This window comes from Eublepharis macularius, chromosome 1 (genome assembly GCF_028583425.1).
Source record: "Eublepharis macularius isolate TG4126 chromosome 1, MPM_Emac_v1.0, whole genome shotgun sequence".
In the NCBI taxonomy this organism is placed as follows: domain Eukaryota; kingdom Metazoa; phylum Chordata; class Lepidosauria; order Squamata; family Eublepharidae; genus Eublepharis; species Eublepharis macularius.
Window position 1 is genome coordinate 254,857,205 of NC_072790.1, and position 15,222 is coordinate 254,872,426.

A 15,222-nucleotide genomic window follows, 5' to 3' on the forward strand; every position below is an offset into this window, starting at 1 on the left:
TTAAATAAAATCCACACTTGAAGGGAAGACCTGCCTATCAAGCTAAATTGAGCTTAGATTGGGGTATCCAGAACAACAGCAGGAGTTCAGACAGAGTTCAGGCAGTCCCTGCCTCTGGTTGCCAAGGGAATTGATTGCAGGTGCCAGATTGTCTGGCTTGATGAGGCTTGCAATGACCATCTGTTTGTTTAGAAGGGGGCCTCAGGAACAGCTTGTTCGCAAACAGCTGATTGGGCTGTTCCTGGCTTTTTTTAGTTCGTATTGCTGTTCGTGCCCATCTCTAGTAAAGAGTCCAGTAGCACCTTTAAGACTAATCAACTTTACTGTAGCATAAGCTTTCGAGAACCACAGCTCTCTTTGTCAGATGCATCTGATGAAGAGAACTGTGGTTCTTAAAAGCTTATGCTATGGTAAAGTTGGTTATTCTTAAAGGTGCTACTGGACTTTTTACTATTTTCCTACTGCAGACTAACACGGCTAACTCCTCTGGATCTAATCCACAAGAGCACCCATCCTCCCATCCCCTGACTTACTAAGTTTATGCTGGGCTTTTGGTGAGGCATTTTGTTAAAAAGCTTTGGGGGAGTTCAAGTACATAACGTCTACCGGAGAACCCTGGTCCCTGGCGAGATCTGCCCAGGCAGCCTTGTCAGATAAGGATCGAGGAGATCCCAAGTTCACATTTCCAGTCTGTTCCGGGAGACATTGAGCCACAGACCCTCTGGCCTGGAGCCCACCCTGGACGTGCGTCGCTGTGGCAAGGCCCAGAGAATGCCCGCCCCACCCATGCTGCCCCTGTTGTGCCCCCAGTGCTGGTGCTGCCAAGGGCAGGAGCAGCCTCCTGCAATCCCCCTCCCATCCACGCCGCCCTGCCCGTTCAGGGAAGACCAGACTCTCTCTCTCTCTCTCTCTCTCTCTCTCTCTCTCTCTCTCTCTCTCACACACACACACACACACACACACATTTTCCTCCCCTCTCCCTGTCATGGCTGCAGGGGCACACAGCTGTCTATAGAACTCTGTCACTGACTTGGGTGAAACCAGACTGTCGAAAAGCAGAATGTGGGTGTTTAGGGCCACCTGCAGGCTGATTGAGTGGAATGAGGACGGGAGAGAGAAAGAGCACCCAAAACTAGGGCTCCGCTTGGGCTGCGTGAGAAGAGGCACGTGTGAAATGCCGCTGATTCCACCAAATGGAACTGGTTGAAGAACCTGTTGAAAAGGGTGGAGCTGCTCATAAATAGATTAATTGCGTGATGAAAAATTGGCTCCCTATTTGAGACCGATGGACAGAATGTGAGCCAAACTGGTGGAACTACAAAGCACCCCTGCTTTTGTCTATTTCCTCCTCTCCACGGGGACTCTGAAAGTACCCCTGTGCCCCCAGCAATCAGAATGGGACGGAGCTTTCCAGCAATGGCCAGAGTCCCTCTCCAGTTATAGCCAGAAGAAAGGATCCTAGCCAGCCAGCCATCCTCCAGGAAGCCAGAGGTCCATAAGTGCAAGAGTGCTGCTTTCTTGGCCGTGAGCCAGTCCCCTTCTCATTATTAAAAGAAAAACAATACAATAAAATCATAAAAAGGACAACATAAGATGAACAACAAAATATTCAGCAGTCTGAAATGATATTCCAAAACAGTTATCTGGCTAGAAACTAGCCACCCACCCGCCTCCAGCTTAAAAAACACTTAGATAAGATAAATATTTTGGCCTGGCACCAAAAGGAGAGTAAAGCACATGCCAGGCGCACCTCAAGGGGAAGTCTGGTCCAGTGATGACGTGCCAACACTGGAAAAAACCCTGTCTCTGGTTGCCACCTTCTTCACTCCTGCAGGCTGGGCACAGAGAGCAGAGCTTGAGAAGAGGGTCTTAACTGGCAGGCGGACAGTACAGGGGGGGGGGCTTTAAATACTCCCGCCTGGAGCTGTCCAGGGCCTTCAAGGCTTCCTCTGGGCGTAGAGCAGGGGGTCACCTGCCGCCTCTTGCTTGTACCTGCACTAGGGAAAAAGGCAGCCTTGGCAAAGCTCCCCCTGGAATTGATCTTTAGCTGCCAACAGTAACTGAGCAAGTGGCAATTCACTGGCGGCATTTGCACAGAAAAGCTCGGCTTAGGATTGACACCCCGGTGCCCCTAGAGCCAAGAGCGTGACTTTCTAGGTCACTGTATGCCAAGGGGTGTTGGCTCTCCAGCCGGGGGACGGCTTGGTGGGAAGGGCCCTGCCTCCCAACGTACGAGGACTCGCGTGCCTTTTCCTGCAGGGAGCAAAATGGGGCCACCCAAGAGCAGCCAGCGGTAGTGATTCTGCACGTGTGAATGCCTGCTTGGGGGCGGGGAGGTGACAACTGCCACCTGGTGGCCCCGGGGGAGGCCTCTTTCACCCACCGTCTCCTCCTTCCCTCTTCTCTAGTGTGCCCCTGCAAAGGAGCAGCCGCCTGCACCAGCTCCGGGGAGTGCTGCCACCCAGAGTGCCTGGGTGGCTGCAGCCGTCCCTGGGACAACCAGGCCTGCGTCGCCTGCCGCCACTTCTACTTCAACGGGCTTTGCCTGCGCTCCTGCCCAGACCTCACCTACCAGTACGAAGGGTGGCGCTGCGTGACTGCCGAGCACTGTGCCAGCCTGCGCAAGGTGTCGGAGAATCCACGGGAAGCCTCCAAGTTTGTCATCCACCAGAAGCAATGCTTGTCGGAGTGCCCCTTTGGTTACCAGAGGAATGAGAGCAGGTAAGCACCCTACCTGCCTCGTGGCGTGGAGCAGTGTAAGCCCGCCAGTCGCCACTGCCCTTGACCACACCTTCCAGAGCATTCCAAGAGCCCATTTTGTGCATCTTGGAAAATACAGTCCCTCGTCCCTCCCCCATGCCTTATCTCAGGTTTCATAGAATCCTAGGGTTGGAAGGGACTTCTACGGTCATCTAGTCCAACCCCCCCCCCCGCACAATGCAGGAAATTCACAACTACAGGTGCGTATTTTCACCTGTTGTGAGTGCCTTTTGGATACCTTGCCACACAACCCGAGATGAACTTTCAAACAGTCCCCCCAAACCTACATGATTGTATGAACATACATTTTCTTTCCAGATGTGGGAGGGGCATCCCCCAGGCCAAGAATGGCATTTCATCCCCCTCCCCCCTGCAAAACTTCATTTGGAGTCTTTCCGAGTGCTGCCTTGTGAATTCTCCTAGTTGGGGGCGGGGGGGGGGGGGGAGAGAAGGAATTAGCTGGTCTTAGCACAAGGAAGCTGAGCTTGAATCTCACAGGAGGGTTTTAATTCTCTTTTTAGTCAAACATGGATGTGTGTGTGGGGGGGGGATAAAAATGACTGCAGCGGCCATTGAAGGGTTTGGGGGGAGGACCTGAAGAGAATCCTGGCAATGTGAAACGAGAGGAAAGGACTGATGGTTGATGCTCCAGCGCAAAGCGCCCTCAGGCACGCCCCCTCCCTCGGCTCCCCCCCCAAGGAAATCTCCTGCAGCCCAGGGCTTGTGAATCTGGCAGAGAAGCTCTTTGGCTCCCTTGACCGGCATTCTCAGCATATTCAAGACAATCTTCCATGGCCAGGTGAGCTCGAGAAATGTGACTGGCAACCTTTTAGCCAACCGGTGACAGTGGTTTTAGGTGAACCTCAGTGCATGAACAGAGTGCAGTTCAAACATTTAGATTTCAAAGTTGAAATTTCTACACAGATGACTGTGGGTGGAGAGTCATTTCCCCACGTAGGTAATTTAAGACTTTTTAGAGAAGAATCAGCACTCCGAATTGTGCCAGACAAAAACGGGCAGCAGCTGAGAAGCACCAGTGCAAGATCCGCCTCCCATCTATGCTGGCAGGCAGTTTTGCTTTCCAGGTTTTACGCAAAGCGGAGGGTCTTCTAAGCCAAGTCCCCCCTCCCCCCCATCCCTTGGGAAGGGGCAAATTCAGTGGAGGAGTGCAGATGGATGGCGGCGGCGTACCAGTGACATTTGCCACCTGCCTTGGAGAGCTTCTCCCAGCGTTTTCCCATAGATGCCGAACAGCACGTGCTCTGTGGCACCCACAACAAGCAAAGATGCCCAGCAGCTCAACAAGACAAGAAGGACCTGGAGGACCTGCAGCCGTGAGTGCAAATCCTGACATTCCTAACTGCTGTCTCGGAAACCTTGCTGGAGCGGTGGCTGCAAGAGCAACATGGCAGGGCCTGTTTCCAGTGCCAGAGAGACCCTGGTGGGGAGGTAGCGGAAAGCCCTCTGTGTCTTTTCAAGGCTGCCAGATGCACGTTTTTAAGAAATGCTGAGTGCTTCTGACGCAGAACTTCCTCCAGCTCTTTAGCAATCTGAGAGCCAAGCTACAAGTGACGATTAAGGACACCTGCCTGGCAAGTGAACAGACTCACCTGCATTCCTCCCTGTTCACTTGCCATTCACTTGCACTTCACCTTGATCAAGTGGAGAGAAAGCGAATGGCGAGTGAACAGGGAGGGATGCACGTGAGTGTGTTCACTTGCCAGGCGGGTGTCCTTAATCGTCACTTGTAGCCTGGCTCTCAGGACCTGCAAATCCGGAAGCGTCACTTCGAAGCGGGCTGTACGGACAGCAAGGCTCTGAATGCCCAAGGACAGGCTCCCAAGGCAGCCACAGCCTTCCCAGTGCCGAAGGAGCACGTGAGCAGCAGCAACTGAACAGCCTTCCGGACTTCAGGCCTCAGTGGAAAGAAGTTCAGGAAGGAACAAGACGAAGCAGAGACCATCACAGGCAGCCACTCAAAGAGGCCAATCTCCAGGCGGGGCCTGGAGTTCTTTCAGAATGACAACTGGTCTGCAGACGACAAAGATCAGTTCCTCTGGAGGAAACCGCACTTCATCTGTGCTGAGCTCCCTCTCCTCCCCAACCCCTCCTCCCCCCAGGCACTGCCCACCTTCCTCATTTCCCTCTAGCACACGGAAGGAAAAGGCATCACAAGGAGCTCAGAAACCTGCCTGGGCAGGCACCAGTTTCCAAAGCAAGGAGGAATGAAAGGATGTGGGCGGGGGGGGGGGCTGCATCTGGTGCTGTTGAGATCCCAGAGATTCAGCTGCCTTTGAGAGCAGCAGCTGCTTCTGAATCCAATCCCCAGGTCCTTCCAGCAGACAGAAGCTTCTCGTGCAAGCAAGGGACTTCTGGGCTGTCCCTGAGGCTCGTCCCTCCAAGCTCTCTAAGGCAGCTGAATATCTGGGACCCCCAAGCCGGGTTCTATGCAAGCACGGCAACTGCTGGATCCTACTTGAAGAAACTTGCACAGACCTAAAAAGACACAAAGTGGGAGCTTCTGCCTTGACTCAGCTGGCCATGTGGATCCACACTCTGGTTAGACTATTGTAATGCACTCCACATGGGTCTTCCCTTGAAGGCAATTCAGAAACTCCAGCTGTTACAGAATGCTGCAACCCAGTTACTATCAGAATCTAGATGGAGCACGCCTGTCAGACCCATACTGCAGTGACTCCGTTGGCTACCCATCAGTTACTGGGTTTAAATTCAAAGTTCTAGCTCCCCCCTTCATAGACTTTCATGGCCTTGTGCACCCCATGCCTGCCGGACTGCCGCTCCTGCTATGCTCTGGCACGGCAGCTTCCCTTATCTGAGCAAAGCCTTCTGAAGGGGCCATCCTGCACATGGGTAAGACCTACAGTGGCCCATGGGTCCACCTTCTCAGTGGCGGCTCCCGCCTTGTTGAATAGGAGGTGAGGAAGGCCCCCACACCTCTGTCGTTCTGTGCAATGAACAAAGCAGAAATGCTCAGGAGGACATTTTAAAAAGGGGATTGGGCTGTAGTGAAATGGAAGAGCCCAAGAGAGTCCTGTAGAAAAGAAGAGGATTGTAATGTGCTGCAACGATTGTTCTAGGCGTCACCTGGCTTTTACTGCATTGTCTTCACCTTGTAATCACTGCTGGCGCCAGGGTCTCTGGCGCCTGTGGCAACCCACCCCACGTGCCGCGCACTGAACGCGCGCGCCACGGACTGCACGATGACGTCATCGTGCGATGATGTCATCGTGCAGCGCAAGCTGGGGCATTTGCCGGCGGATGGCTGGGGTGGCGGGCGGAGGCTGCTCCACGCTCTGCACACCAGCCCGGCAGTGGCTCATGGCTGCTGCGCCCAGCTGGGGGCATGTGGCGGTGGCGGCGGTGGCAGCGGCAGCGGCACGGGGCTGGCTGGCTGCAGCAGCTGCGGGCCAGCCACGCCAGCTCCGGAGCACGCCTCCGCCCCCGACACCCCCTCTGGCGCCTCTCCAGGGCTCTCGCGCCTGAGGCCACCGCCTACCTGGCCTCTATGGGCGCACCGGCCCTGCTTGTAATGCTCCTTCGGTATGGTTAATAGTAGACCTTTGCCTTACCTAGGTTACTGTCTGCCTAGTTTTCTAATTCTGTACACTTAGTCCTGTCACGTTGTCCGTTGGCTGTTTGATGCTGTCCGATCGCACTGTTTTATGTTTGGCAGCATAAAGATGCTGATGGCTGACTTAGAGCCAAGCTTCCTCACCTCCTGCCCGTTAACACGGGTCCTGTGCTTAAGAGTTATGGATGACCTTTTCATCATTGGGACGCGTGAAAAGAAAGCTCTCCAAAAATCCCACCAGGACGTCAACCATTTTCACCCAACATCAGCCTCAGCAGAGCCTAGGCTACACAGGTCCCTTTCCTGAAACAACGGCAAGGTGATGGATGCAGGAACGCCCCCTTGTGTCAACCACCCACCTCCCACTTACCACTTAGACCCCCTTCAGCACATCATCAGTGACCCACAGCTCCCCTCCCACATAAGGCCCTTGCACTTCTTTTACTGGGTGAAAAGCCTTGGGTGGCTGGCTTTTCCTCACTTACAGGAGCCCCCCCCCCAGTCTTGGTTAAGAGCCTAGGGGTTATACTGGATCCAGCACTACTACTAGAAAAACAAGTTAAGGCAGCTGCAAAAAGTGCTTACTAGAATCTCACTCTAGCCTGGAAGATGGCTTCTTACCTCGACACGGCCAACCTGGCCACCTGGATCCATGCTATGGTAACATCAAGGCTTGACTATTGTAATGCTCTATACATCGGTCTCCCATCTAAGTTAACTAGGAGGCTCCAATTGGTGCAAAATGCTGCGGCTGGACTATTATCAGGAGCGAGCAGGAGCTTGAACATCACTCCCATCCTACAGTCACTCCATTGGCTGCCTATCAGCTACTGTGCTCAATTGAAGGTACTGGTTATTACATACAAAGCCCTTCATGGCGTTGGCCCGACATACCTACAGGACTGCCTCCCTCCCTATGTCCCTCCATGGCAGCTTCACTCATCTGAACAGGGTCTCTTGCAGGTGCCAGCCTGCACATGGGCGAAATCAGCAGCAGCCCGTACAGGGGGTTTCTCTGTGGTGGCCCCTACCCTATGGAACAGCGTGCCTGAGGAGGTCAGGGGAGCCCCCACCCTCCTGGCTTTCTACAAATGGTGCAAACCCAAATTATTCACAAAGACTTTTTCTCAGATAGGAGGGTGGTATTGTAGGAAAGGGATCCCAGATGTTTCACTAATGAGTTAGAAACCATAGATTTCACCATTATGTTGCCTGACATATTATCTGTTGCTTTAAATACGTACTCCTGTATACCACCTGTACTTCATGTTGTTTAATGTAAATCCTAGCATTGATTATGTTCTGTTTCAGCAGTTCTTCAACCCCGTATTGGATCCCTGCTAAACTTGTATTCACTTACCTTATGACATTATTTTATGGAAATGTCCTTGACAGTGTATGGAAATGCCTGCCCTTGTCCTTGCTACTGATTGTACTGATCTCACACTATGTAATTCGCCTTGAGTCTCAGTGAGAAAGGCAGACCATAAATGACATAAATAAGTAAACAAACAAACAAACAAACAAACAAACAAACAAACAAACAAAACAACTTCTGAGTAACAGCCACAGACCACCCAACAAAGAGACATAAGAACATAAGAACATAAGCAAAGCCATGTTGGATCAGGCCAGTGGCCCATCCAGTCCAACATTCTGTCACACACAGTGGCTAGAAATCCAGCGCCATCTAAAGGACTGTCAGTGAGGCCAGGACACCAGAAGCCCTCCCACTGCCTTCCTTCCAGCACCAAGACAACAGAGCACCACCTCCCCACAAAGAGAATACCATCTATCTCCTGTGGCTAATAGCCACTGATGGACCTCTGCTCCATATATTTGTCCAGTCCCCTCTTGAAGCTGGCAATGCTTGTAGCTGCCACCACCTCCTGTGGCAACGAATTCCATGTGTTTATCACCCTTTGTGTAAAGTAGTATTTTCTTCTATCTGTTCTAACCCGACTGCTCAATAATTTCATAGAGTGCCCACGAGTTCTTGTATTGTGAGAAAGGGAGAAAAACACATCTTTCTCTACCTTCTCTAACCCGTGCATTATCTTGTAAACCTCTATCATGTCTCCCCTCAGTCGTCTTTTCTCCAGGCTAAAGAGCCCCAAGCGCCTCAATCTTTCCTCATAGGGAAAGTGTTCCAACCCTTTAATCATTTTAGTTGCCCTTCTCTGTACTTTTTCCAGTGCTATGATATCTTTTTTAAGGTGTGGCGACCAGAACTGTACACAGTACTCCAAATGAGGCCTCACCATCGATTTATACAGAGGCATTATGATACCGGCTGATTTGTTTTCAATCCCTTTCCTAATAACCCCTAGCATAGCATTAGCTTTTTTTATGGCAGTCGCACACTGTGCTGACGTTTTTAGTGAGTTATCTATCATGACTCCAAGATCTCTCTCTTGGTCAGTCTCCGCCAGTTCAGACCCCATCAACTTGTATTTATATTTTGGATTTTTGGTTCCAATGTGCATTACTTTGCACTTGGCTACATTGAACCTCATTTGCCACATGGATGCCCACTCTTCTAGCCTCGACAGATCCCTTTGGAGTGCCTCACAATCCTCTCTGGCTTTCACCACCCTGAACAATTTCGTGTCATCTGCAAATTTAGCCACTTCACTGCTTAATCCCAATTCCAAATCATTAATAAACAAGTTAAAAAGCATTGGACCCAATACCGACCCCTGTGGCACCCCACTGCTCACCACCCTCCACTGTGAGAAGTGCCCGTTTATACTCACTCTCTGTTTCCTATTAATTAGCCAGTTTTCGATCCACAAGAGGACTTGGCCCTTTATCCCATAGCTACTGAGCTTACTTAGGAGCCTTTGATGAGGAACTTTGTCAAAAGCTTTCTGGAAGTCAAGATAAACAATATCTATCGGGTCTCCCTTGTCCACTTGTTTGTTCACTCCCTCAAAGAACTCTAACAGATTGGTGAGACAAGATCTCCCCTTACAGAACCCATGCTGAGTTTTCCTCATCAGCTTTTGGTCATCAATGTGCCCACTAATTTTATTTTTGATAATAGTTTCCACCAACTTACCCGGTATTGACGTCAGGCTGACTGGCCTGTAATTTCCCGGATCTCCCCTGGAACCTTTTTTAAAGATGGGGACAACATTAGCTACCTTCCAGTCCTCAGGAACAGATGCAGAGTTTAATGACAGATTACATATTTTTGTGAGGAGATCTACAAGTTCACACTTGAGTTCTTTCAGAACTCTTGGATGTATGCCATCTGGGCCCGGTGATTTATCAGTTTTTAAATTATCTAGCAGTCGCATAACCTCCTCTCTCGTCACCTCAATGTGACTCAGGTCTTTCAAAACCCCTCCCAAAGTCAGTGCTTCCGGAGTGGGCATGCACTTCTTATCTTCCACAGTGAAGACCGAAGCAAAGAACGCATTCAGCTTCTCGGCCATTTCCCTATCACCCTTTAGTAATCCTTTTACGCCTTGGTCATCCAAGGGCCCCACTGCCTCCCTAGCTGGTTTCCTACTTCTAATATATTTAAAGAATTGTTTATTGTTTTTCTTTATGTTCTTTGCAATATGCTCCTCATATTCCCTTTTTGCCTGTCTGATCACAGACTTGCACTTTTTTTGCCACAGCTTATGCTCCTTTTTATCAACCTCACTCCGACTAGTTTTCCACTGCCTAAAAGAATCCTTTTTACCTTTTACAGCTTCTATTACATTGCTTGTTAACCATGCTGGCCTTTTCCTAAACCTATTTGTGCCTTTCCTAACCAGCGGTATATATTTAATTTGAGCTTCCAGGATTGTAGTTTTAAATAGTCTCCAAGATTCCCCAAGTGTTTTGACCTTTTTTACTTTCCCTTTCAGTTTCTTCTTCACGTACCCCCTCATCTCAGAAAAGTTACCCCTTTTGAAGTTAAACATGGCTGTGTTGGTCTTATTTGGCAATTTCCTATTTATACATATGTTGTACTCAATAACATTATGGTCACTGTTCCCAAGTGGTGCAATCACATTTACATCTCTCACCAGGTCTTCAGCATTACTGAGGACCAAATCCAGGATCACCTCTCCCCTAGTAGGTTCTGTAACCATCTGTTCCATAGCACAGTCATTGAGACAGTCTAGAAACTCACTTTCTCTCCCCCGATTCGAACAACCATTGGCCCAGTCAATGGGTGGGTAGTTAAAATCACCCATTACAACACAGTTTTTTTGTTTAGCAGCCATCTTTAATCCTGTCATCATTTTATAATCCTCCTCTATTTTCTGATCTGGAGGGCGATAACAAACTCCCACAGTTAAGTTTCCATTTGGGCCCGTAATTTCAACCCATAGCATTTCCAGAAGCGAATCTAATTCAGTTACCTTCTCAATCTTACTGGAATGTATACCTTCTCTGACATATAGAGCCACCCCACCACCAACCCTTCCCTCCCTATCCTTCCGATATAATTTATATCCAGGAATCACCGTGTCCCACTGATTTTCCTCATCCCACCAAGTTTCTGTTATGCCCACAATGTCTATGGATTCGCCCAACACTAAACATTCCAGCTCCCCAATTTTACCTCGGACACTTCTAGCATTTGTATATAAACACCTGTAACTTCCCCGGCACACTTTGCCTCGAGACGTAGTTAGGTCATCTGCACTGTTTGTCTCCATCTCAGTTGACAACTCTAATCTATCTCCCTGTAGAAGTGTTATACCTAGCCCTTCATCTCTCTGAGATGAACCATCCTGAACCAGAGACACTTTATCTCTTGTCGGCTTTCCCCTAGCATTTAGTTTAAAAACTGCTCTGCCACCTTTTTGATTTTAAGTGCCAGCAGCCGGGTTCCTTCTCGGGACAAGTGGAGACCGTCTCTCTTGTACAGCTCCCGCTTGTCCCAAAAAGAATCCCAGTGCCTAACAAACTTGAACCCTTCCTCCCTACACCATCGTCTCATCCACGCATTGAGACTCCTGATCTGCGTTTGTCTCTCTGGCCCTGCGCGTGGAACAGGTAGCACTTCTGAGAAGGCTACCTTGGAGGTCCTGGCCTTGAGTCTCCTGCCTAACAGCCTAAATTTTTGTTCCAAGACCTCACGACTGCATTTCCCAACATCGTTGGTTCCAACATGGACCACGACCGCTGACTCTTCCCCAGCACTATCTACCAGCCTATCTATAACACGCGTAATGTCCGCTACCTTCGCACCAGGCAGGCAAGTCACCATACGGTCAGAACGCGGTTGTGCCACCCAGCTATCTACTTGTCTAAGGATCGAATCACCAACTACCAAGAGCCTCCCTCCCGCCCCACCCAGGGATGGTTCCTTGATGCGGAAGGAAACCTGCTCACCAACTGAAGAAGAGGTCCCTTCTGAGGGCATGTTCCCCTTATCCTCAGTACGGTGCCCTGATTCCACAAGATCCTCATTCTCCTTGACAACAAGAACGCTGCCATTTTTAGAGTGGGACACATCTATCCTGTCCCTGAGAATCTTGTCCTCGTGCCTATCTAACTGTCTCCGCTTCTCCAGGTCAGCCACCTTGGCCTCAAGGGTACGTACTCGTTCCCTGAGAACCAGGAGCTCCTTGCAGCGAGCACACATCCAGGACTTCTGACCAGAAGGCAGATAGTCATACATGTGACACTCAGTGCAATACACTGGAAAGCCCCCAACCCCCTGCTGGCATTCTGACTTCATTATTCTGTTTTAGGAATAACACACTAAGAGGAAAGAAAACGGCTATGATCCCCCGGCCAAGAGCCCTTTAGCTCTCACCCTTCGGCTCGCGCCAAAGGCTCGCGCCCCTGCCCAGCAGTTGCCTTTTCAATGCAAAAGGTCACTTCCTGCTAAGCACAGGAGGTGAGCACAAAGGGGGTGTGTGGCGTGTACTCCAGCAACCCCCAGCAGCCTTACAAACACACTCACCCTCAAACACAATCAAGCCCAAACACACTCAGCCTCAAAACTACACTCAAATCAACACAAAACTACACACAAAAAGCCCCAAAGCTAGAGAGGACCACCCTTAGCTTCTCAGCTTAACCCACCACAGCCAAGAAAGGCAAAAAGCCCTTACCTCCTCTAGCAGCTGCAGACCATGTGCTCCTGAGCCCAGGTGACTCTGCTCTGCCCTGCCCCTGCCCAGCAGTTGCCTTTTTCCTCACAACAATCACCCTGTGAGGTGGGTGGGGCTGAGAGAGCTCCGAGAGAGCTGTGACTGACCCAAGGTCACCCAGCTGGCTTCAAGCGGAGGGTGGGGAATCAAATCCGGCTCTCCAGATTAGAGTCCCGGCACTCTTAACCATTATAACCAAACTGGTTAGATGTTACAGTCTGAGACCCAAGGTGGGTGACATCAAGAAACATTGTACAAAGCATAAATCTTAAAAACAGAAAAATTAAAATTAGACTGAGACCACCAACAGTTAAACAAAACCTAAGAGTAATGACCTTGTAGACAGGCTCTCTGAAAGTCCAAGGGAGTCAACTCCTCTAGTCCCCTTGGCTTTTATAACTAACTTCTGTGACATGGGATGGATTCCCTGGATACGTTGCATAATTCTTACGGAACATGCAACATTTTCCACAATGGTAAACAGTTTCCTGCCACACACTTGTGTGGTACGTGACAAGGATCAGAACCAGAAGGAAAATACAACAGCCAGAGTGGAAGGTCTCCGGAGAGGCAGCGTGTAAACTTCCAACATACATGAATGTGCCTCTCCTTTGGCCCAGCCAAACTGATCCTGGCTGAGGTCCTTTATGGAATTCTGTGAGAAGGCAAATTTAAGGGGCCAAACTAAATCTTTCTCAGATAGGTTCAAATCTATTCACATAAATCAAATGGATGCTTTGGGGATTTACATTCCAAACAACATCAGTTTAAAAGCCAAAAGAAAGAACGGAAGGGTTTTTTTTTTTTAAAGTACCAACTAAACATTCCTGGAAGATTACCATACCAACCCCTGGCCCTCCAGCTAGACATATGAAGGTTGGGGGAGGGGGGGGGGATAATGCTTTTTCTTCCAAATAATACCGTTTTAACTAAGTTTTAAAAGATGCATTTGATGCTGTTAAAGCAATAAAATTAGGTTTGATAGGGAGGTACTGCTTAGATTTCAGTTTTTGCAAAATTTGTTTTCCCCCATGGCTTTGACATTTCCAGGAATTCTCCATCTCTACCCCAAGCAGCCACCTGGGTGATCAGAAAGGGGGCTCACGCTGGCGGCCTCCAGCTCCTGTTCCAACCTGCCCAAGCCACGATGAGCCGGGAGCTGGGCTGCTCGCCTCTTCTGCCTGTGTTTTAGGGTTGCCGAATCCACCCGGTAATTCTGAGTTGCTTAAAAACAAATACTTTACTTCCTTTACTTCCACGAAGCTATAGAAACAAAAGAGGCCGTCGCAGGAGGAATGGTGTTTTCAGTTTCTTTACAAAGTAACAGCATCCTAGGGCTGCAGGATCATGGTAAAGAAAGAAAGAAAACAATTTCCCGTTCCAGGAGAAAGTCGTTCAGAGCCTGGACCCAGCTGGTCAACTCAGTCCCAGCTGCCCTGGCTTCCCAGCCCCAACTAGCCAAAGCTCCTGGAGCGGCTTACAGGCGCAGCGCATTGGCAGACGGACGCCTGATCCGACGCAGGCAGCAGCGCTGCTCCAAGCCCGCTGGTTTCGCGGTCCGCGCGGTCCGACCGGAGCTTACCTGATTCAAACCGGGAGTCCCGCCAAGAGCCCTCCGCCGCCCGGGAATGTGTCCCACCAGCTCTTCCAGGTGCTTCTCGCACGAGAAGGGAGAACGCGCTTGACCAGGGCAGGGCAGCGAAGTGCAAGGGAGAGAAAACGGGCCCCAAGGGCCGGCTCTGCGCGCCTCTCCAGAATTAAGGGGGCGAAATGCCGTCCCCGGCGTCCTCCGGCGCAGACCCTCGTCTTCCCAGTTTCGGCTGGGAGGCTGCGGCTGAAGCGGGGGCCAGAGACAATTAAGCGTGAGATATGAGGAGAGGAAGGAGGGGGAGGCAGGAAGGGGCCGGGACCTGCGGATGGCCCTCGGGAAGTTCGGACGCAGAAACTTTGCAGAGCCCTTTCAGGCATCTAGACAAACCAAGGGACCAAACCCTGCGACGGACTGAGATGCCAACCGACCTCCACTGAGGCAAAACTGTCACAGGACCTAATTACCTCAGCAATACCATCTCGGGCTCATGCGCCCGCACACCATCCGATTTAATGTAGGCCTTCGTGTGCCAGCGATGCCCTTCTACTGTCTACATTGCATAAATGTGAGGGAATCAAACACAAGAAGTCTTGTCACCCCGGGCCTCCCTCTGCTCCGACCCCTCTTCTCCCACCCCATGGTTTTCTTATAAAAATCTCCAAAATGGTTTCCTTCCCATGGTATCTGAAGAAGTGAGCCATCCCTTGGGGGAGCTCAAGCCGGGCCAAATGTGGGCCTTTAAGATGCCACCAGACTACTTGTCTGTTTTATTTTGCCTGAAAGAGGCAGATTTGCCTGTACAGCTGGTTTGTGTGATCAAAAGCCTCTGAATTAATTAGCAGGGCTGTCTGACCGAGATGCCCCTGAGAGGCTGTCCCACTGCCGCAGAGCACAGCCCGTGGGACTCGGGCCTCCGGGGGTCAATAGCGCTGCGATCACAAGGCAGCGCAGCAGCCTCGCTGTTCTTCTGAAGCAGGGAATGAGGTCAGGCTGGCGAGGCAGCTGCAAAAGAGCCCTTTGCCCCACGGAAGCTCTGATGGATGGGGGCAGCCTCTGCCCCCCCCACCCCCCCGCAACCCTCTAGCATTGCCGAGCCAGACTGGGGAGACCGCAGGGGCTACTTTATAATCGCTGGTGCTGGAAAGGCCTGCTTCAGTGCCACTGGCCTG

General features: G+C 50.7%; 1 protein-coding gene across 1 annotated transcript in view; it reads left to right on the forward strand.

Annotated features, from left to right (window-relative positions):
• Nucleotides 1-15,222, forward strand: part of INSRR (insulin receptor related receptor) — a 74,634-nt gene that overhangs the window by 26,852 nt on the left and 32,560 nt on the right. The window contains exon 2 of the mRNA XM_054973791.1: nt 2,409-2,721. Within this exon, the coding sequence (XP_054829766.1) occupies nt 2,409-2,721 (313 nt within the window). The remainder of the gene's footprint in view (nt 1-2,408; nt 2,722-15,222) is intronic.